Source organism: Chamaea fasciata, unplaced genomic scaffold, assembly GCF_029207755.1.
Source record: "Chamaea fasciata isolate MVZ Bird 193981 ecotype frontalis unplaced genomic scaffold, bChaFas1.0.hap1 SCAF_6, whole genome shotgun sequence".
NCBI classification, from domain to species: Eukaryota; Metazoa; Chordata; class Aves; order Passeriformes; family Sylviidae; genus Chamaea; species Chamaea fasciata.
In genome coordinates this window covers 11670638-11693032 of record NW_027094091.1, presented here as the reverse complement: position 1 = coordinate 11693032, position 22395 = coordinate 11670638, and the positions used below count along the sequence as shown (strand labels likewise).

At 38.7% G+C, this 22395-nt stretch overlaps 1 protein-coding gene across 4 annotated transcripts in view; it reads right to left on the bottom strand.

Annotated features, from left to right (window-relative positions):
• Positions 1-22395, bottom strand: part of PPP2R2C (protein phosphatase 2 regulatory subunit Bgamma) — a 194155-nt gene that overhangs the window by 115405 nt on the left and 56355 nt on the right. Inside the window, exon 1 of one of the 4 annotated variants that reach the window (XM_066185422.1) lies at positions 19804-20018. The exons of 2 other annotated variants lie outside the window; for them this stretch is intronic. In XM_066185422.1, coding sequence (XP_066041519.1) covers positions 19804-19873 — 70 coding nt within the window. In that variant the 5' untranslated portion in view covers positions 19874-20018. Of the gene's footprint in view, positions 1-550; positions 633-19803; positions 20019-22395 lie in introns of those variants that run through there. One more of the 4 variants, XM_066185424.1, reaches the window with a different exon arrangement.

The following is a 22395-nucleotide window of genomic DNA, read 5'->3' as shown; positions in this document are numbered from 1 at the left end:
ATCTAAATTACATAGTAATTATGAAAAGAGAAATGGTTAAGATATGGCTTTGCAACACAAACCTAATCGTTCATTTAGATACTGGAAACCAACATACACTTTCTTATCAATTTCTGGTGCATTTCAAAGCATGCCTCCTGGTCTAGTGCCCTACAGCTCCTCTTGCACACATGCCTGCCACCAGTAACTGCTTTTCTGTACCACATTTACAACCAGGCTGCATTCAGTTATTCACATGCCATTTTGGAGACGTGTACATAAAGCATTGACAAAGTCTTTAACAACAAAACAGTGCAAAAAGAAAAAAAACGTACAGGTGCCATCCAACCACACAGAAATATCAAAATGTGACAACAGTCAAGCAGAATAATGCAAGTCAATGAATCCAGCCCACGCTGCTTTATGATACATAAACTGATTATCTGTTAAAGACTGGTGGTTCACTCAAGACAAGGAGACAAGGGGCCAGCCTCCATCCAACAGCCTGTCCTGCAGGAACCACTGCCCTGCAGCAGTCTCTGCACAGACAGAGACTCTTCCACCCACTCACCTCCAGAAGTGACTTCTTCAGAACTGGGCTGAGGAACATTGTCAGGACAGTGTGGGGAAGCTTGCATTGCTGCTGCCCTTGCTATACCTGTCCTGTGGAGAAATAGAGCACTTAATTTCCAGGGCTGTCAGACAGCACCTTCCACATTAAAAGTGACGGAAAAAGAAATTAATTTGAAAATGCCTGATTTGAGAGAGTACATTTTGGGGTGTGGTGAAGAACCCCTGGTTCCTACAGAAGTATTTGGATTACTTTCACATCTTCCATGGAGCTCCGTTTGCAGCAAGCTGGATTCTTTGGTTCATGAGCTGATGATGCCCTTGCCAGTTACCTATGTAGAATGCTGAGATATGGTCATTGAGAACCAACATAACGAGACAGCCTAAATAAAATAATTAAGAAAATCATATTTAAAATAAACTCTGACATGAACAAATAATCATCGAGTAGCTCTCTGTTCTACCTCATTTTCAAAATAGCAGTTTTCTGCTCTTTATACATTTCCTTTACAGAAACCATTACTATATTAATTACCTAATAGAGGAACAGTTATTTTGCCTCTCCTGTCCAACCCGTTCCATAGAGGCAGTTTATGTCACTTCCACATAAATCTACATAGGATTACACAAGAATCTATTCTAACTAAGGCCTTTTTCCTTTTTAAAGGAAGAAAGGAAACTTTCCACAGTTCTCCTGGTTTCCAGCTGGGGTAACAGTTTTCAGCCACCAGTTTTTAGTATGACACATTCAAATGATTCGTATATCCCAAAGTGCAGTCCATTAGAGAGACAGAGACAAAAATAACTCTATCTGAAACACATGAATAAATCATTCTTTTGAGCGTGGTGATGAATGCAATGTTTTTCAATTTCCAAACCAACTCTCCAAAGCCCTGCTAAAACAAGTGTGTTTGTTCCAAAAGTGATCTCTGTATCTTTCAGGAGCACCGTGATGGGTGTTTTTGAGGAAATGTCAAGTTTAGACACTGAGGACTGGAAGGTAGCTAATGACCAAACACTTTATTCTGGTACGAGTGTGCACTGAATACTGATGTTCACAGGCAGGAACAATTTCTAATAATTAACTGGAAAAATATCAGCCTTCATTGCATTTGCTTTACTTTGGTCAACAGCAGTGTTAAATCTTGCAAGTCAACTGAAAGACAAGACAAAGCCCATACATGTGAGATTTATACATAATTCAGAACTGCTGAAAAGAATGGAAAGCAAGACAAGAAAAACATGATAATTATACGGCAGAACAACTCTACTAAGGAAAAAAAATCTAACCCAAAAAACCCACACAAACTTGTATTGCATCTATTACCTCAGCTGAAGAGTAAATGCAGGGGTAAACAGAATTGCTCACTTCTTGTTTGGGCAAAACAGACTCATGCATCCATCACTTCCTAAACAAAATGCTGTACAGCTGTTTTCTTCATTTTTTTTTTTTATTTTTTTTTATTTGCAACTGCATATTGTTTTTCTCTAAAGTTCCCAGTTTCCAATATACTAACCCCTTCAAAGCAATGAAATAGTTTGTGTCTCTCAGAATCTATTAATTGGAGTATAATTATAGCTGTCTAGGAGCTATGACTATAAACAGATTTTGCCAAAATGTTTGAAAGAAATCTCCAAGAGAAATAATAACAATTGGTCACATATATAGTAGCATATTTAATAAATCCAGTATATCTAAATATAAAATAAGATACAGCAGGTTGGTTCAAATAAATAGAACTGATTAATTCTGTTCTAAGCACTAGAGATCGATGTCCTGTTCACCTTCTAAAAGAGTGATTGTTCTCAGCATTAACAGAGTGATTATTCTCAGCATTAACAGGAATTTTAGTAAATCTGCTCCTTTTCTTCATGTGACAAAAACAATGAATATCAGAAAGAAGCAAAATGAAAATAAGCTGACAACTTTAGGTTTATGTGTTGCCTAAAGCCCTCTCAGAGTCCCCAAAAGGTCATGACACATGAATAATCTAGATATTACAGTAATAATGCATTGATAGTACTGATCAGATCTCCAGAGGAAAGAATTCATACACTTTGAAATACTTGGCAGTATCTTCTAAGAATCATTGAAAGGACTAGAACTTCTAATACATTTACTCTTACTGAAATGCAAACTGGTGAATGATAAAACTGTGGGGAGGGGAACCTCTACAATCGAAAGCAAGAGCTGAATTGGTCTCAGTGTGGATTTTTGTTTCTTTACCTTAGTAATCTACAAAGATATCCATGCCATAGTTTTCACACTTTGAGGGTACCACACATTTATTTCAAAAACAAACCTTAAGTGTTCAAAAACAAACACCTTATGCATTAAATGCTTCAAAGAGCCTTTCCTTTGCTTACATCATCCTGATTTTCTCTCCACAAATTACTGCTGTCCAGCCTCCTACAGTCTGCATTGACCTATGTACACCAAGCACTTCAAGAGGCACTTGAACCATATGGGCTACTTCTAATCACTTTCACTATCTGGAAGAGTAATACATGGAATAAAAAAAGAAAACAACTTTGTCCCAAGGAAGATACATTACAGAGACTAGTCCAATTCAAACAGAAAGCTCTTCCATAAGAGAAAGCACATGCTATTTTTAGGAGGAATATGCATCCTGCCACCAAATCCAAGCTAGAATACCTCTTCTCCCTCCTCGTTTAAATCTTATGTACAATCTATTGTGCATATAAGAACTCTAATACAACTCCCAGACTGACGTATCATCTCCGCCAGAAACTTTCCTGTGAGTCCTATAGAAATCACTGGTTTTTCTTCAGTTCATCTTCTCTTTGAAAAAAATTTTAAAAAGCCACCTTTAAGTCTTCACGACTTGGAAAAAGAAAAGGTGAGCAGAATGTTGCCTGGGCCTTTACATGAATGAATATATCCATCTATGGCTGCAGCAGTGGAATCCCAAGGGGCGACATTCAGGTGTACTTGAACATAACGTTTTCCATTCCCTGCAGGTGTGAGAGGACTGTAGTCCCACCTGGGCCTCTCCAACCAACCTACAGCTGATGAAGTAAAAAAAAACTTTCTGTGCCTACAGCTGAGTCATGTCAGTCATCACTGTTACAGAGCCCATACTTAAATCCCAGCATCCAGAAATTATACTGCTGGTACCTGAATTTAATCCACAGTCTCCACAGAAAAAGGAAAATGGCAGTTTCAATATACTACATGGTATGATTTTGCTAAGAACCTATGATTTTTTTTTAATGCAAGCTAAAAAGAATATTGATTTTTTTCAAGTCCACTGTGCACTAAATATAATTTTCCACCATTGCTATTTGAGATATCAGATAAAAATGCCATCTTTCTTACTAAGAAAAGAATCAACAAGACTTTCTTGAAGCAGAAATGCCTAAAGCTATTTGGTATATTTCAAACAATCTTGGCAGCTGGTGGTAGACAAAAATGTAATGGTAGCTGAATCATGAAAAAACACACAGAAAATTCACTCTGGTGACAGCCAAGCTGTATGTTCACCGTGCATCGTGGAGTGCAAGACATATAAAACAATCTAAAATATTCACAGTGATAACTAACATTAAAAATTCAGTGCTTCACCTCCAAGTTACAAACTAAGGGAAGGCAAGAAATGGGGAAAAAAAAAATCTATATGGACTCTGAGTAACTTCAGGAGGTTCAGCAAGAAAGGCAAAATTCTGCACTTGGAGCAGAAGAACTCCACATATCTGGCTGAAAAGCAACTGTCAGGAGAGGATCTGTGGTCGCCCTGGACGCTAGGACAAATACAAGCCAACAGTGGCTTGACAGCAGCAAACCACAGGCTGGCCCAGCACTAGGAAGAAAAAGGCCAGAAGAAAGGGGAATCACACTCCACTCACCCTTGATGGGGCTACATGTTGAACAGTGCTACATGTTGATCAGTGAGCAAGAGTTCAATGCTCTTCCACAAGTGACTGAACCAGATTATGACAAAGTTGACCACTTTTTAAAGACTGATTAACTGAAGCCAGTAATTCTGCATGTGGCACACAATTCTTCTTCCAAAAAATGCAACTGTGCAAATTCTTCAGCCACTTTTTTCCTTTACAATGGGTTAATCTTTCAGGTTTGTCCTCAACTAAAGAAAGACTCCTCATCAGCTTAAGTGTTTACCTAAATATTCTGCACACAGCTCAAACCCCCCCCCGTGTCATTCTGACTCTATGAACTTTCTGGAACCTGTATAAGCATAATTTAGGAAGACAATATGAACCTAACAAATTACCACAAACCCAAATGGGCAAATGAAGGGAAAAAATTACTGTTTTCTTACGGCATACATTTTTAAGGTTCTGGTAGACGCAACCCTACAAAGTATCTGTAACAAAGAAAAATTATTTAAGGGCTAAAAGTATGTTACTGACATTCATGAAATATCCAGTAATTTTTTTTCAAGAGATTTAATTATACCTTTCATACTACTCATGCATTAAAAGATCTTCTGGTTAGCATTAATTTGAATTCTATTGCCACATAAATTAATACAAGTTAGACACATTTATCAGCCCTTTAAATAACAAAGTGATGTGTCCAGGCAGCATATTCTTGAAAAGGAGAAAAAGACATACAATTAAAACCTGAACTGCAATTACTTTACATTTCAGAAAGTTAAAAAGTAGCCTGGAGCAAATTACCTCTTAGAGAAAATCTGGAGAGCAGTTTTGCTTCAAGCAAAGACTTAACAGTATTTAAAAGAAAACAATATGCAGCATGAGTAAATCATATAGCAGACAAAAAAGTCAAAGAAAAATAAATGCGTTGTACTCAAGTTAGTATAAATCTGAATGCATTAAGCTCCTAAGGAAACTTGCAAAGACAGTATTAAGGTCACAGTACTCAACCGGGTAATTCTAACCCTGATTTTAACCTTAAATTTAATAAATCATATTATGCATGAGAATTTCCAAGTAGATTTCCTAACTCATTATGCAAATGAACAAAATGATAACTCTAAATAGCTATAGCAGCTACAGAAAATTTGTTCCTTTGGTTCAAGGACAGCATATGGTTTACTGATGAACAGAATTGCAGTAAACCCTAATAAAACTAACAAATCCACATAATTTTAGCTCCCAGAAATTTTTGTGCTAAACTGCAGAATGTAGTTACATTTTCTGACAGTAGTAGGAAAATCTAAGCTTTGTAGATTCTAACAATTCTAAATATGGTAGATGGAGTTCAGCCACATTTTCATCTTTACCTACTGCTGTCCTAAAGAACAAAGACAGCAATGGTATTGAATCTCTGAAGATTTAGCGCACTTGAAATTTCCAGAAAGCTTTTTGGTGAGCACTGAGATAAACTCTTCAAAAGCAGGCTCTTCCAGTACCAGGGGTTATGAACTACATCCCCACACTAAACAATGCAGTAGTGAAGAAAAAAGCAACTAAGGTTACGGTAGAAAGCAGTTAGGACAAATAGATTAAGAGATTAGGATAGATGAATAGACATATAGATGCAGAATGGACGTAGAGGTGAGAGACTGGAGCAGGTTGTCCAGAGCAGCTGTGTATCTTCCTTGAAAGCATTCAAGGCCAGCTTGGATGGGGCTTTGAGCAACCTGGTCTAGCACAAGGTATCTTTAAGGTCTTTTCCAACCCAAGCCATTGTATAATTCTGTAAGATGTAAATCATGACTCAAAGCACAAAAAAATATGTGGTTTGTATACATATTTTTTTTTCTGGACTTACAACATGTACATAGAGAATAGCCATGCACCTGGATCCAATCCTGCTCCAGCCAGTGGCAGGCTCTCAACAGACTTCATTAGATATTACACCACACAAAGGCTGTTAACAACTTGTCAGGATTTAAAAGATGACGTTGTTGCTGTGTAATATAAACATGTACAGTAACCTTGGTGTCCTAACAAACCCTAGGCAGTGCATTTCAGTTTTATAAAACTTACCAGAGTAAAAAAATAAAATGAAACTAAAATAAAAATTTCTTTTATTCAGTCACTACCATTTCTGTAGCAGAATGGCATGAGAGATTGAAGTGTTAATGGTCAGTGACCCAAACAATCAGTCATTGGTGTTAGCAGTGGGTGCTTCGCTGAGGTTGGCTTTGCAAGGTCACAGCCCAGGTGCCGAGGGGCTGAGCACACACCAGCAGAGGCTACAACCTGGGGTTTGAGCCATGTGAGGGAGAAGGCAGGTAAGAATCAGACCCTGCAGAGGTGGGATAGTGCTTTTTATCACCCTTAGAAAACAGGCTCAGTTGTACAATTTCTCCCTGGGGAAGGACAAGGCATTCACACACAGGCCTGAAGGTTTTCATCCCTTCTGATGGGGCACAACCAGCTCAACCACACTGGTATGAGAGGCAGCTGTCATGTCTTAGAAGGTGTCACAAACCATCAAAGACCTTCAGAGTGTCCCCTGACAAATTTTTGGGCCTTCCCAAAATTCCTCACCAGAGGACTGCACACCATCCACAGTGTTACATCAGACAATGTAAAACTGACCCGCCCAGTAAGGGAGAAGGTGCCTGACATAAACCTGAACATTTATTAACATTGAACTCGGTGCTTTGGGGACTTCTCCCACTCTCAACTGATCAAGATGGAGATCATCACTTCCACCAACAGACACCAAATAACATCAATCAAGTCTCCTTTCTAGATGAGTGGTGATATCTTTCCTCTCCATTATCTGTTATCCTTTTCTTCTCATTCTTTCTTTCCCTTATGTATTTTCTGAAGGGGTATCTTTATACTTTTGTACTGTTATATTACTACAGATAGATAAAAACCAAAATTGCTACATGCCTCCTCTTTCCTATTTCTAAAATAATCCCTACATAAATATGTTTTTATATATATAGTCATTCAGTGTCATTTCATTCTAATCTGCCACAAGAGATCTATTAACAAGAACCTCAGCCACCCTCGCCTTCAGGGGTGAGTCAAATACATATATATATATATATATATATATTTAACAAGTAACAAAGAGAAAACTCCATCAGCCTTTCCCCTATGATAACACGGTAGAATCCTGACCCCCATCCTTTAACCAGGTCTGTAGATACCAACATATTTAACTGGGACCTTAACCAAGAAGGCTGTCAGACCTCCCCCAACAACTCCTTTTCAGTAAAATGGTGCAGAAGAAGGGACTCTTCAAATTTAAAAAAGACCTTCCCCCTGCACCTGAGGGTCATCTACAGATCAATTAATCAGGTCCAAGATGATTTTGAGTCACATCTGTGTCCTTTAATGACAGTAAAAGTGGTACCAAGGGACACTTCCAGTCTTGCCCTTACAAGATTCAATGGATATACATACAGATAGGAGAAAGAATTTGGCAAAGAGTGCCAAATGAGTTGTGGTTTTGACTGGACTTCTTTTGTGATTTGTTTTTTGGTTGTTTTTGTTTTTTTAATAAAGATTCCTGGAACTCATTCAGTAGCAAGTACTGGAGATAAAAGCCAAGTATCACTACAATCAATCCAAGCAGCAAATGGAAAGGGAATAATTGTAGTGAAGGAAGGAATTCTGTGTCCCTATTTCTCTCCCCAGCAGTGCTTGGATCTACATATTCTTCATGTCTCTGAAGTCTGAGCAGGGAGTATTACTTCCAGAGAGAGAAATTCTGAGAATTTAAAGCTTTAGGGTCCTGCTTGAACAGAGATGGAACAGTTGCCTTCTGGCAGGAATTAAAGCTGGCATGGAAATTTTACAAAAGGAATTAAAAGATGCTCTGGAAAGTGGCCAAAAGGAAATCAAAGGAACTTTAGCAGTATGAAGACACATACCAGAAGCACATGAAAAGGAACTTCAAGACAGACCATTAGGTTTAAGAGTTAAGGTTACCCATCTGTTCTGGGTAGAAGGCTGTGTAAACCAGGAGAAAATTTTAATTATTCCTGTGAGATATTTAGTCCAAAAGTATTCATTCTCTCTTACATAATTTCCAGTCTTGACCACATGTCAGATGTCTAGGGGAACAGATTTATTTTAGATTCAGCCCAAATTCTGAACTATAAGAACTGATCAACGTAGCCTTCTTCCAGTTCTTCAAGTGCGATATGTTACTGGATCTGAGAACCAGACTGGGGAAAAAAGACTATCTGATAGCCAGTCTGACAGCTATCTGTGAGTTAAAAGACTTAAATACAGATAAACTATAGCTCATGCTTTACATCACATTTATTGTTGTAAATATCTAATACAGGCATGAGCAATCAGTTATTTTACAGAAACACAACATAAAAAGTGGACAGTTTCCATGGAAATCATCTGGGTAGCCCCAGAGCTGAAGAGACAAGCTTTGGGGACTTTGATTTGTAGAAATGTTAAAGGGAACTGTTGGACTACTGCTTTTAAGAACTATTACGATGAACAGGTGTTTCACCCCATGTGCTACTATTGAACTCTGCCAATAAACTCTGTTCATCCTTCCATCAATAGAAGCGGGTTTTGAAAAATAAAACTGAAAAAAGGAAAAACTTTCTGTGCTTCATCAGAAGGCTTCTCAGTAGGACACAAAAAAGGAACAGAAAAAAAAAAACCTCTTTACATAAACTCACAAGAACCACCCCTTACAAGCTAAAACACAAGACTTTAACAGGTTCCTTGTTTAAGATGTTTAAACTAGTGAAGTTAGCGTTTTCATGTGACAAAAATTGTGCTCAAGTTTGCTTGAACTGCGCAGCAGCTTTCCTAGTGTCAGGTTCCACCTGTAATGCCATGTCCTAGTTAAAATGTTTAGGTATCTCTTGCTGTCACATGTAGTCAAATCTCATCTAGCTACTTGTATTTATTTTAAACTTGCAGGTATTAACACTATTTCCCCAATATGTCTTGCCTTGCAAAATCCTGCAGGGTTTCACTTACACAATAAAATCTCAGATTTTGGAGTCACAATTTCTGGACTGCAGTGCAAAACCACCAAAGGCAAAGAATAGGAAACTCTGGTAAGCTCCTTTATTCCTTTCTTCAATTTCAATTATTTTGGATTCTATTATTGTGTTAGAGTATGTCTGTGGCCATATGCACAAATTTCTCAATGAAGATTTTTGGATCAAAGGCGACTTAGCAAGAGGGACATTAAGGGCTTTGAAATATTTGCAACATTTCATAAAAGGAGACTGCCAAACTGAGTAGTTTTTCAAGAAAACTGTGTAAATTCAACTGCTCACAATAAAATGACTGAGTTCCGTCATTAAAATGTAAAATACAGGAATAGCTTCCTGAGCTAACTTCAATATAGCTACATCCATCAAGTCTCATCTGTAATAACCAGGCTGGTGTTTGCTCTGTGGAGTCCAAATTGCTAATTCTTCCCATTTACAACTCCCTGGCTTTCAGGAACAAAAATAATTTTCTGTCTAAATATACTTACACTTAACAATCAGAAATGAATCCCTCTGCAAACAACTCTCCACACTGGCAATCGCCTTTGTTAGTAATTATTTATAGTGCAGAAGCATCAAAGCTTTCTTCTTTCACATTTAACATTACTACTATTGATACCATTTCCCAGGTACATCCAGGATAGCTGTCAGACATTTTTCCAATATACTTACAGTTTGTATTTTCTCCCTTCCTTCGAATGTGCATAAATACTGCAAAAGCCTTATAACAAGGCGGTTTTGAAGGAGCACAGCAGCAAGCTTCATCACCCGGACCAAACTGGTGCACACCGAGCAGGTCACAGGGAGCAGCAATGGGACTCTGATGAGAGGTGACAACTTTGCACCAGCACTGCCCATAGTCCCCTGTGCTCTCAGGAGTGGGCAGCTGCGGTGGTTCCCTCCCTGCCAGCAAGGGACAAATGTAAGCCAGGCCAAGTTTGCTGGCATTTTCTGAAGAAGCCTGTGTTGGTGGGCTAATCAGAGCCTCTTCCACTCCGCTCTGATACTTCCCATGTGATGGGAGTGGCTCCAACACCAATAGGAAAGATGGGCATTCCAGACTACAGATTCCTCTGGAGAATGGGCAATTTGCTGACAATAATGGCATCCATGTCAATTTCAAACCAAATGCCCAATTTTAAACGCCCTGAAATTATTTTGAAGGTATGAAAAAGTAAAATATATTTTCAATATAACAATTTTAAACAAAAAGCTGGGGAAAATAAACACAAGAAAGAGTTGGTTGTTAGCACTCTACACAAATCACATTCAGCAGTAATTTCTGCACCACAGTTCAAAGTTAAGGCAACAAAAACCCTTTACTTGGATGTCATGTGAATTCTTGCAGCTAGGAAATCTTGAAGTTTCAACATAATTGGGTGATTTACAATATCATAACTGCTAGCAGATGCAACTTACTTGTTTTAAAACTAGCACCTGTTGTAACATTTACATAGTAACACAGAAGGCCTGGGCTCTAGTTTCCTCCTTTCTTCTGAAATGCAATTGGAAGCACAGAAATGTCTACTCTATCCAAGTAAGGACATACTTAACCATGGAAAATAAAATCCATGTTCAAGGAAACAGTTTTCCAGAAAGCTGCAGCTCATCACCACCACAGAGGAAAATCAGAAATTCAAGGGTACTGCTTCTCACACCATGGTGTAAGTAAAGTTTTGCTCCAGCCACAGGCAAGTCTCACTCCCCTGACCACTGCTGTCACACATAGATCAAAACAGTCTGTGAATCACATGGGACTCAAAGGACAGTGCCCTACATACCACCTCTTACTGTCTCCCAATGCTGAAACTTCTCTATAGTCATTCCAGGACTTCTAGATTCACATTTCAAGCATAGCAGCTGAGAGGAATACAAACAAACCAGAAACAAGCAGTAGCAGTCATCCACAAAACTTCTCTGAGTGTAGCATACACTTGTGTTACAAGTGCACACAACATGCACAAAACTATATTCATATCGTACCTGAGCAATGAGAATAACCATCATCCATATGACTTTACTTGACTCTTAGTAGGGCATTCCAGGAAATTCTGTAAGATGTAATAATTCACACCTACCTATTTCAAAGAGACTGCATATGTGAATTCTGCTTTGAGCTTCACTGCTGATTAAAGAGAATATACTTGACCTAAATCTTCCATTCAAAAGAAGACTACAGAATACACATCTGACTTCATCTTGTACTGGTTATTCCCATATCACAGATCTGCATGCAGCAATAAAAGATAGCAAATCAAGCAGGGTGTCAAATTAACATGTAGCATGACAAAGAGTCCCATGTGCTACCTTGGCAGACAATTCACGCCTACACTCACCAGTCCACTGTGCCTATTTGTTGACTTTTTCTAATTTATTATTAGTATTGAATTTATTAGTTGAAATTTTCTTTTTATCACAGCACAATGTAGAAATAAAGACATTCAATCAGAAATTATTTATTAAATAATAACAGATCCTGCTTTACAGCTATACACTTGTTAAAAACCTCATGCTAGGTTCTATCATAAATTGAAAATAACATGTTTTGTTGACTGGATGAAAGTTTAGAAATAAATTATTGATAATTGGTGAGCAGCTCATTGCTTGAAAAATATTTTTAGTTTCTATTTGAAATGTTCTTTTAACACCTTCAAATAAGGAGAAATAGTATGGAGTAATTAAAAACTGAGACAAGGAAATAAACAATCATTTACTTTAAATTCAACTCTGATAATCTTTATTTCTACTAGAAACTAGCCCAGAAACTGGTAGAGCATGTTATGGCTGTCTTTAATGCAAACAGTACTACCACAGGCAGCATTAACCTCAGAATTTACACAAATCATGTTATTTTGTAACAGTCACTATTTACAGTCACTGACTATTTGCAACACCTGAGTCACACAAACAACAAAAGCACTGCAAACAGGAAGATGTATGGCAACAGTAACTAAGTTCTAATCAGACATGAGTCAAACTAGAGAATAATAAACCAACTCTCAGTCTTTTACTTTCTTCTGTGTTCTAAGTTAAACACATAAACGTCATTATAACACAGATGTTTGCATCCTTTTTTTCTCTTTTTTTAACGGATGGATCATTGAATATGAAAGAAACAAACACTGCAATATTTAACACTAAAGATCCCAAATCCGGTCATATTAATAATTCACAAAAGTCACTGAACTGCACAGCATGTCGTGCTGAGATTTTATTAGGAACCAAATCTCTTAATGTACATTTTTATTATTTGTCTTTCACTGGCAAAACACAGTCTACTTTTATGTGCATTAAAGCAATAATAAAAACAGGAACAAGACCTTTACAGCAAGGTAAGACTCCTGAGAAAAGGAACTCCTTTACCATATATAGGCTGCTTTGCTCAGTGGGGCTTTTGTTCTTGGTAAAGCATTGGGAAACTTTCACCAGGAACCAGTAAAATAGACCACATTCATGACTAAGGGCAAACTTAGCATTAACCTAAGAACTATGGAAATAGTTGGTCAGGAAGTGCCTCAACACGGCTAGAAGCATATTTAAAACCCTTTCTTGTTTAAAATATCCCAAAAGTCCCCATAATAATTTTATCTAATTTTCTGAGATTATTACCTTTCCCCGGCCACAGGGAAATTACCCTGAAATTACACTGAGATTATCCAGTGAATACTTTGTGTTCTCTTAGCATACCATCCTTGGGACAAAGCCTTGCTATGGTGATTAAATAAATCACCGTGGATGGAAAGTTTCAAGGATACAACTAGTAATGATGTTGTAACACAATGTAAACAGTAAGGATGGACTACCTTTTTATGGCTGTAATAGAAGATAGTCAGCTCTTCTTCATTATAAAACATTCAGTGTTATTGTATAGTGTTTCACATTTTAAACTGATGCAAGAGCAACATCTACCATTCTCTAAATTCACCATTTAAATATATGATGTATTGCTGAAATGCCTGAGGTTTACATGTAAAACATATAGAAAACATACTGCTAAGTACAGTTATCATAATGATACACACACTAAATAAACAGCTCCCATGGTGAACAATGACACTGACTCTACCTGCACAATGTTGTTTAGTTTTATATCATTCAATACTTTTTTTGTCAGTTTCAATTAGAAAAAAATCTGGCAGAGACAGCCAGCTTGCATGGATCATATTTCTATGCCCGTGTTTTATCTTACACACACATTGCACAGTTCATGTCCCGAACTTCTGTTTTTAAGGCTTCTATGTAGCTCAATCTATTACATATCACAGTTATACAGTTAAATATACTATAAACATTTCTGTTTATAATGTTTCTAGTCTGCTGGCACCTGAAAAAGCTCCAGATTGGTACAAGCATGTTCCTTTTCAGCTCCTTGTTGTCACTGCCATGGAAGGAGCTCGGCTTTAGCTAATATTCTCGATGGTTCTTTTATTTTGTTAATACATCTTATTCACTTCTCCAGGACCTCTAGCACTATACAGCAACAAAATACATTCATTATTTAGATAGTGAGTGCAAGATCATCTGCTGATTACATATGCATGCAAAGAGAGCCAAGGTTGCCATCAGTCCCCAAGGGCAACCCACCAAAACCACTGATCCAGCATCAGAGATTTATTCCTCTGCAAACAGGAAGATTGCAGCCCAGCCTAATCACACTTGGTAAAGCTTTAAAGGGTACATGTGACACTGGTGATTAACTGTCATGTGGAGAACATGACATTAAATGAAGATCCAAACCAAGTTAACTCCATGCCTTTGAAACACGTCCTGCAGCTCAGAGTGGCTTGAAGTGCCCTTTAGGATGATCTAACAACCAGTCCTTAAAACTAACCTTGTCCATGAAGAGGCAGGTCTTTTGAGGAGGGGCAGTAACAAGTTAACACTAACATGCTCCTGTTCTTTGGGAATTCTGGGAACAGCAAAATCCAACAGTATTTTGAGCCTTATAAGTGTAGTATAAATGGAATACTTTGAATGTGCAGCTGGTACTGCATCACGACAAACGCTGCTGACAGTGTAATTCACTCTGGCTGTATCTATGCTGCCTTTTCTGGGCCTGTGGGAGTGAATTGCTGGCCCAGGTCACCCGTACAGGCATTGCCTTCAATACCTGTGCTGAGCAGATCCAAGCTTTAAGCAGTACCAATGTTTGATTTTCCTGGATGCTGAACACCACATCCAGCTGCAGGTCTGAGTGAGTGAGCAAACTGCAGCACAAGGCAGTGTGACAGCAACACTCCAGCCCTGCCTCCATGCCTTCACCCAACTAAGCTGCATGAATAAAGATTACAAAGCCAGCAACATCACTTGGATGGAATAAACCTTATTAATCCAAATCTTCAAGGCTACCCACAACACTCATCTGAATATCACTGTGAATAAAAGAACCAAATCCATGCACAGAAAGACACAACTATATCCTGTTTAACAAGGGGCAGAGTTATGCTTTTACAAGGTTTACCCCTATTCACACTCAACTTGAAGAAAAAAATAAATAATACAAGTAACTAGACTAAGAATGAGCAATAATTTCCATGGTAATTCTAAAACTGTTTCTAAATGAGCTGTGTAAAAAGATTTAAATCATCAATATTCACAACATAAATCCTGAATTGCTGGAGGTTGAGAGGAAGAGTTACCTTTAGTACTTTTCTTTAAAAGGAAAAATTAGTGAACTAGACTTACTAATGGTGAGCCTGAGCCAGCAGAGTGGTACTTGTTTGCTATATTCATCCAACTAATACCTCAGGTATTAAGGTCTAATTCAAATTATATTTGAGATTCATATTTTATGAAAGAAAAGCTCATAAATAAATTTCTTTTTGGCAGATGAAAATTGATAATTTTCTCTAATTCTGATTACTGAAGAAGAGAGATACTGACTTCTTTAGTTAAGGCAAAAAAATGCCCCAAAATAAGTTTTTGTTATCTGCAAAGGACTTTTCTTTAAAATCATTAAGAAAAGAAGGGTTCCTTTATCATCTATAATAAACATTTCACATGGTTATGATTCAATATGTTTTACACTGTACTGCTAATTCTCATTATTCTTCAAATATCATATTTGAGGACATTAATACACCATTAACACGATTAACTTTTTCACAGAAGTTAATCCATATGGAACCAAATGGCACAGTTTGGCCATGTAAATGACTAGATAGTGCAGGTCACCTTCTGCCCCACTGCCCCAGTGGAACTCTGCTGGCTCCACTTGCCTTTGTAAGCCTAGTCCAAGGGAAGAACCTGTCTCTCCAGAAACTGGAAGTATAAACAACTTTTTATTCCTTCCCAAAACAAAGATATTCCATAAAAAGGCAGGGATCAATTCATATGCTAGACTTGTCTGCATGCAACCTGCAATATGCCTTCATCTGCCTGAGAAGGATTTCTCCAAATAAATTAGGGATCATGCAGATGAAACACATCCTTTAACACAGTTTGGCAAGAATAGTGAATTTTGTTCATTATTTCTGTTAATTGTGAAATCAGTAAAATACAGAGTAACTGAATTAACCAGGCAGTTAAGTAAGAGAGCGGCACCATTGAGTCCTGCAACTTTTTGTCCCTACCAGGAATACAGCAACCATACCAGGCAATTCACTGTTCCAAATCAGACCTTGTGGGGCTGATCCCAAAGCCCTGAGTGAGCCAAGTGTATCAGCAGACCTGTCAGTTTTACCATTAATCTTAAGCACAGGTAACACCAAGGGAACTCCAGGACTGAAGGACATCCTCTGCCCGCTAAAGCACAGAAGCCTCTTTTATCCCCCTTCCCCCAACCCACAATTTTCTTGCCCTCTCCCCAACAGACTCTGTCTGTACAGTAATGAAGGATCATGTTTCTCCCATCCAACCCATCTTCTCTTCCCGTGCCTCTCCTCTCTCCTCAGTGCTCCTACAGTTGCTGTGGAAATAACACATTTTACTGACCCAACACCTCCTGGGCAGCTGGTTCCCACAGCTGTGGTGCAAAAGGCAATTAAGATAAAACACAGCTCCGCAATGAATCACAAGCCTGAATAGATCTCAGAGGTCATCTAGTCCATTCCTCTGCCCCACGGGAGGCTCAGCTATCCCCATGTCATTTCTTACAGACATCTATGTCACCTGCTTTTAAAAACTTCAGAGATAAAAATTACACAAGCTCCCTAGGCAATATATCCCAGTGTTTCACCACCTTTGCAAAGAAGTTCAATCTTGCCTCACAGCTCACATTTTCTGAGCCTCAGATCTTTTTTCTCTCTTTCTTTACAAGTCTTACCAGACCTTTTCTATTTTCCTCACACAAACAACTCAAAGCAGTTTGCTTCAAAAACTACTTTTGAAAGTGATCATTGAAAAATTTACTGCACATTGCAGCTGGAATTAAATCACCTTTTTCCATTGTGGAACCATAACACAATTTTAAAGACTTTAAATTACAAAATTATTCATGTTCTGCTTGTTTCAATGCCATATTATAGTTGTGTATATGCAACAGGAGAAACCAGGTTGTCACTGTTGTCATATGTGTGTCTCTAATGCCTATTACCAGAAACAAAGTAACAACAAATCAAAAAATTGTTGAGATTTAAAAACCAATTTTCCATATTCAAGGTAAAGCCACATTTGTTACAGATAATCCCAATGTTAGAAAATAATCACCTATCAAAGAGATGAAATTTGACTTTGCTCAAGCAAGCAGTTTTGTTAGGAACACATTCAGTCCACTAGCAAGAGCAGAGCAAATCAGATTTGGTTCACAGCTCCCCTATACCCTGAATTCGTATGTCATCTGACTGTTAGGGCTTCTTTAAATCACTGAAAAAGTAAAACAGGAAGGGAAGTAAAGCCAGGCTACAGTTAACCCACATATTCATGATTTTTGCTGGCTTTACTTTCCTCAGTGAATAGTTAGAGGAAGAAAGTACATATAAGAGTTAGAAATACCTCCTTTAGTAAATCAATTTAGTCTGCTGCATGGAATAGAAAGGACAGAGGACACCACTTACCAAGATTTTAATACTCTGAAAACGAGATAAAATTTTGGTTATTCACAAACAACAATGAATTGGTTACTTCTCTAATACACTGGACACAACATAAAGCATTTCTTCATTTTAAACAATGGATTATGAAAGCCAAAGAAAAACTTGGATTGGACCCCAAGGAAGTATAACAAGGTAACACATTATTGCCTTTCTATTGTTGCTACATACTGCAGTTAACATGTCACAGGACCAAATACAAGGCCTGTGAAAGGAATACAGGCCTTTAGAGATGAGAAAGTTCTTTCATGGACCCAAATCTTTAAACAAAAAAATACAAAATCCCACAGAAGAACAAACAAAGCACACTTTAAGCATCAGTTTAACTAATGTATTCATTATGCATTTTAAACAAAGTGTATCAATGAGAAATTAAAATTTGTGATGCTTCTCTTTGAGCTGAAGGTCTCCTTGGAAAAATTTCACAGATAAATCCATTCCCTCGTGATTTCCAAGATCTTCTAAAAGGTGTGGCAATGTCAGATATAACAGATGTGAAGAATTCTATTACGCCTGACAAACTCTGCATTCCCAACAAGAATTACACTAGTCTGAGATGAAAAACTAACATTTTGCTACTGAAGATTTCAAGAACAGATGCCAACCTATTTCATGATGACTTCTGATCACAGGAAAAATATAATACAGGTCAGCACTGATATTCAAATTGTATTTTGACCCATTTCGGAAAAGCCCCTGCGTGTCCAATGAGAGAAGAACATCCAGTCCTTATGATCCAAGTATCAAGTGAAGATAAAATGTGAGACAAATCTAACACTTGCCCCAGCAGTGTTACAAAAAATACTAAAAATCTCCATCTAATTTTTAGAACACTTATGATACATAAGAGGGGGGAATATGGATTTGCAAAATCCACACGGAATTATTTTCCTCAGATTAGCAAACAGAGAGACTTGAAAATTCAATTTCAACATAGCTGCACATCTGAAATTCACCATGTATCAGGAACACTGCAGTAATTATACTGTGCATTTTGCAGAATCCAAGGCATGAATTTACAAATTCAAACAAAGTTTCTTCAAACAGGTGACCACATTCAAAACATGAATCATCATTCTGAAGAAAAAATTAACCAAAACTTCAAAACAAATTTGAAAATGCACCGAAAGATGAACCAGAGTACAAAGAATGTCCTAGAGGCAAGATCAGCAAGCAATTACACCAGTCACTACCAACAGTTACAGTACACAGCATTTTCAATTTTTCTTCAGAAAAATCTGCCTTGTGATCCCGGTATGACAAAATCATCCCAATGATTTCTCCAATCTGAAACAATTCAAATCATCAACAATCAAGAGAGCATCAGCTGATCACGTTTCAGGATGCAGCACGGGAGGATTAAGTGACTGAGCATTGATCAAATGACGACAGAATCTGGAGACTGTGTCTCAAGGAGTGTTGCTTGACCCTGATGTTAAGTATGTTCATATTATATAAGCCTACACTGAGTTTCTGTTTCTTCTGCTGCAAAGTGCTGTTGAAACTACACACACAAATACATTTGCAAAGTCAAGCACCTACAAATAAATTTCTCACGTTCAATCAATCTTAAAATGGCCTACTCTTAAAACAACTTTCTGGCAAGGAAATACAGACCAGTACCTGACCCAACCATTTCACGATCTCAAGTTAAAGTCTCTCAGCATTTAATGTATGTCACCTGCAGGAAAATTCCTTTTTATGTAAGAACCTGCAAGTCACTGAATGATTTAAAATGAAGGTGCCTTTTCTTTTCTCATGTACCTTGCACAGACACAGGGGATGGAAAGAAGGCAGCAGCATTTCAAAAGATGATGCCTACATATCCCTTCTAAATGCCTTCTAAATGTGTACAGTTCTCTAGGGAGCAATCAACTGAGCAATGTCTGTAATGCTCAGGATATAATTACCAAAATGAGATGCATAACCTTTATTACACCAGCAAACAGTTAACTTTACAGATTATTTCTCTTACTTTGGTGCTCTCAAACCTTTCTCTTTTTTTTTTCTAAGTAATCAAGTGCTTCCAATCCTCTACATTGCAGCTACTGTGCATTCAATGCCAGGTGCTGCACACCTCACAAACAGAAACTCAGCACAATGCCAGACCTTCTCCAGCCCGTGTAGTTTCACATACTGCTGTATCATGACAGAATGTCTTTGGGATTTAGCAAATTCAGACAGATTCTCTTGCTACATCCCACAGAAAAACGCCTTGAAATTCCCCCTGTTAAAAAAAAGACAAAAATGAACAGCCTACATCTCCAAACATGACAGTGCATTCCTGGCACAGACTATGCAATGCAAGTAGAGAAAAATGACAGTATTTATGTTACCTTCAGTCACATAGTTGTGGTCTCGCAGAAAGCTGTGGTTAATTTTCCGTGTGTCCGTGTCCTCGCCCATTTACAGCAGGATTACTCAGCATGCCTATCCGCAGTGGACTGATAGCATCAGCAGAGGTCGTCACAAGAGCACCATCCATGCTGCCACTGCCTAGCAGAGGCGGGGAACACACCGGGCCACTGAGCACAGCATAATGAGAGCTATTGAGGCAGCAGAGACTGGGGGGGGCGGGGGGCGCGAATAACGAGGGGGAAGGAAAAAAAAAGAAAAAGAAAAAAAAAAAAAAAAAAAAAAAAAAAGGAAAAAAAGAGAAGGTAAGAATAGCGGGAGAAAGAAGCCGGAGGGAGAAACGGCTCCGAGAAATTACGGATGCAGAAAGCCAGTAGGGAGCTTGCGTGAAGGGAATAGAGGCACTTCTCCCACAGTTAAAGAATAGCCCGGCGGTGTCGGCAGGTACTCCGGGCAGGGCCGGCGCGGCGGGGCCGGGCTGCGGCGGGAGCCGCCCGGAGCGCAGCGCAGCGCAGCGCAGCGGAGCGGAGCGGGCCGGGCCGCCGCTGCCGCTCGCCTCTGCTGCATCAGCGCTGGCCCCTCCCCGCCCGCCGCCCGCGGCCCAACCGCACCGCATCTGCATGGAGCAAAGTGAAAAATGACACTGCAGGTAATTATTTCAGCTCCTCTGCCGGGGAGATGGGCAAGGAGAAAAACTGAGGGAGGGGATGAGGGAGAAGAAACTTCAAGGTGATTAAACGCGTTTGCATCGACACGTACTGCACACGAACACGCGGCCAGGATTTTGTGCTAGTCGTGGTGTCATCTGCAGCAAAAGCAACAGTCGTTCAATGCCAGCCTCTATAAATATTACCGAAATTGCCAAATGTCTGCCTGTGCAAAAGGATTCGTCAGAGGCAAGGCAACCGTTCAGAGGACGTAAGACAAAATAACTGTTCTTTATCTTTTTTACCCTCGGTTTCGTAGATAAATGTAAAATTACAAAGTATTTAAAAACAACCTCTCTGGTTTCCCTGTACAGGAAAGAAAAGCTGGACAAAGGGAACGTTCGCGGGTCATTGGTTTTCTTAAACCTGCTACTCTTTCAGTTCATTATCCCATCATCTTGGAAAAGTAGTGTTGAAGTATGTATACTCAGAAATATGAAAATAAGTAGAAGAGGAAAATTACTCACTTGCTTTATAAAATAAAGCACTTGCTCTTTAGTCCAAATGCCTAATGATTTATATTACAGCAAAATTCTTTCAACTGAACAGACAAGCAGTTTCCTTTAGCTTTTTGTGTCTATTCAAGAAACCACAAACTGTTTGCTGCAGAAAGTATGTATTCAGAAAAGGTAAGCACTACGGAAAGTCTTAATATTTGAATAGAAAACAAATGGCTGTATACCAAACCACTACTACAGCATGATAAGGGAGTCCACAACCACAGAATCAATTGAGGAGAGAGAATCTTGTGCTTTAGGCCCTGGAATTGAACATGGAAAGTACAATTTGGTTGTCAGCATTACTACAGCATTTTGTGTACCACTGGATGAATTTTTATCAATTTTTTGTGTTTTTCTTTTTTTCTAATGAACTAGGACATACAGTTCTTGAAGGAAAATTCAAGTACCCTGCTATTCCTATGAACTGGCATGGGACTTTGAAAAAAGTAGAGGACTATGTAAAAACCTGCTCAGGGATACATATCTAATTTCAGTATGAAGCAAGGCTGGGAGGGAAAGAAGAACAGCAATAGAATCACCTTCTTCTCATTGATAGAACAAAATAAAACAGAACCATCTCCAGCTTGACAAGTAAATATTGTAAAATTTTCACATTTGAGCAAGTGGGAAAGTAAGAGAAGTTATTCACTACTTGAACCTGCACAGAATACATTTTACATGTATGTGGTTTTTGGGGGTGACTGGAAATGCTATTTCTGCACTGACAGCATCAGTTACTACTGTGGTGGTACTGGCAGCCCTCCAGTATCTGCCCTATTCTCTCTAGAAAACAGTAAGGAGACCTTGCAAATACTGATACTTAGTTTGGATAAAATGGTTCTAATCTGTGTGATGGAGCAGGTTTATTTTGCCCTTCCCTGACATATTATGTTCTCACCTTGGATCTTTCCAGAGACAAAAGGGTCTATGAGCATAACACACTGCACACGAAATCCCAACTCCACCGGAGTCCTTGGCAAAGAGTACCACAAACAGCGAGTTTACTGTCAACTATTTAACACAACAGTTACACCAGTCTGGGTCAAGAAGGCACCTCCCTTCAGCATCCGTGCAAACTGCCTGGCCTTACAAAAGTCTGTCCAGATCTTTGTAAAGCCTTCCTGCCCTCCACCAAATCAAAAACTCCAGTGGCGACCAGCTGCCAGCAAGATATAACTCCATTTACCATCACTCCCTGGGCTCAGTCATCCAGCCACTTTTTACCCAGCTAAGAACACACCCATTCAAGCAAAGAGCTGCCAGTTTCTCCAGGAGAATGTTTTGCAAATTGTGTCAAAGGCTTTACTAAAGTTCATGTAGGCAACATCCACAGCCTTTCCCTCATCCACTAAGAGGGTCACTTCAC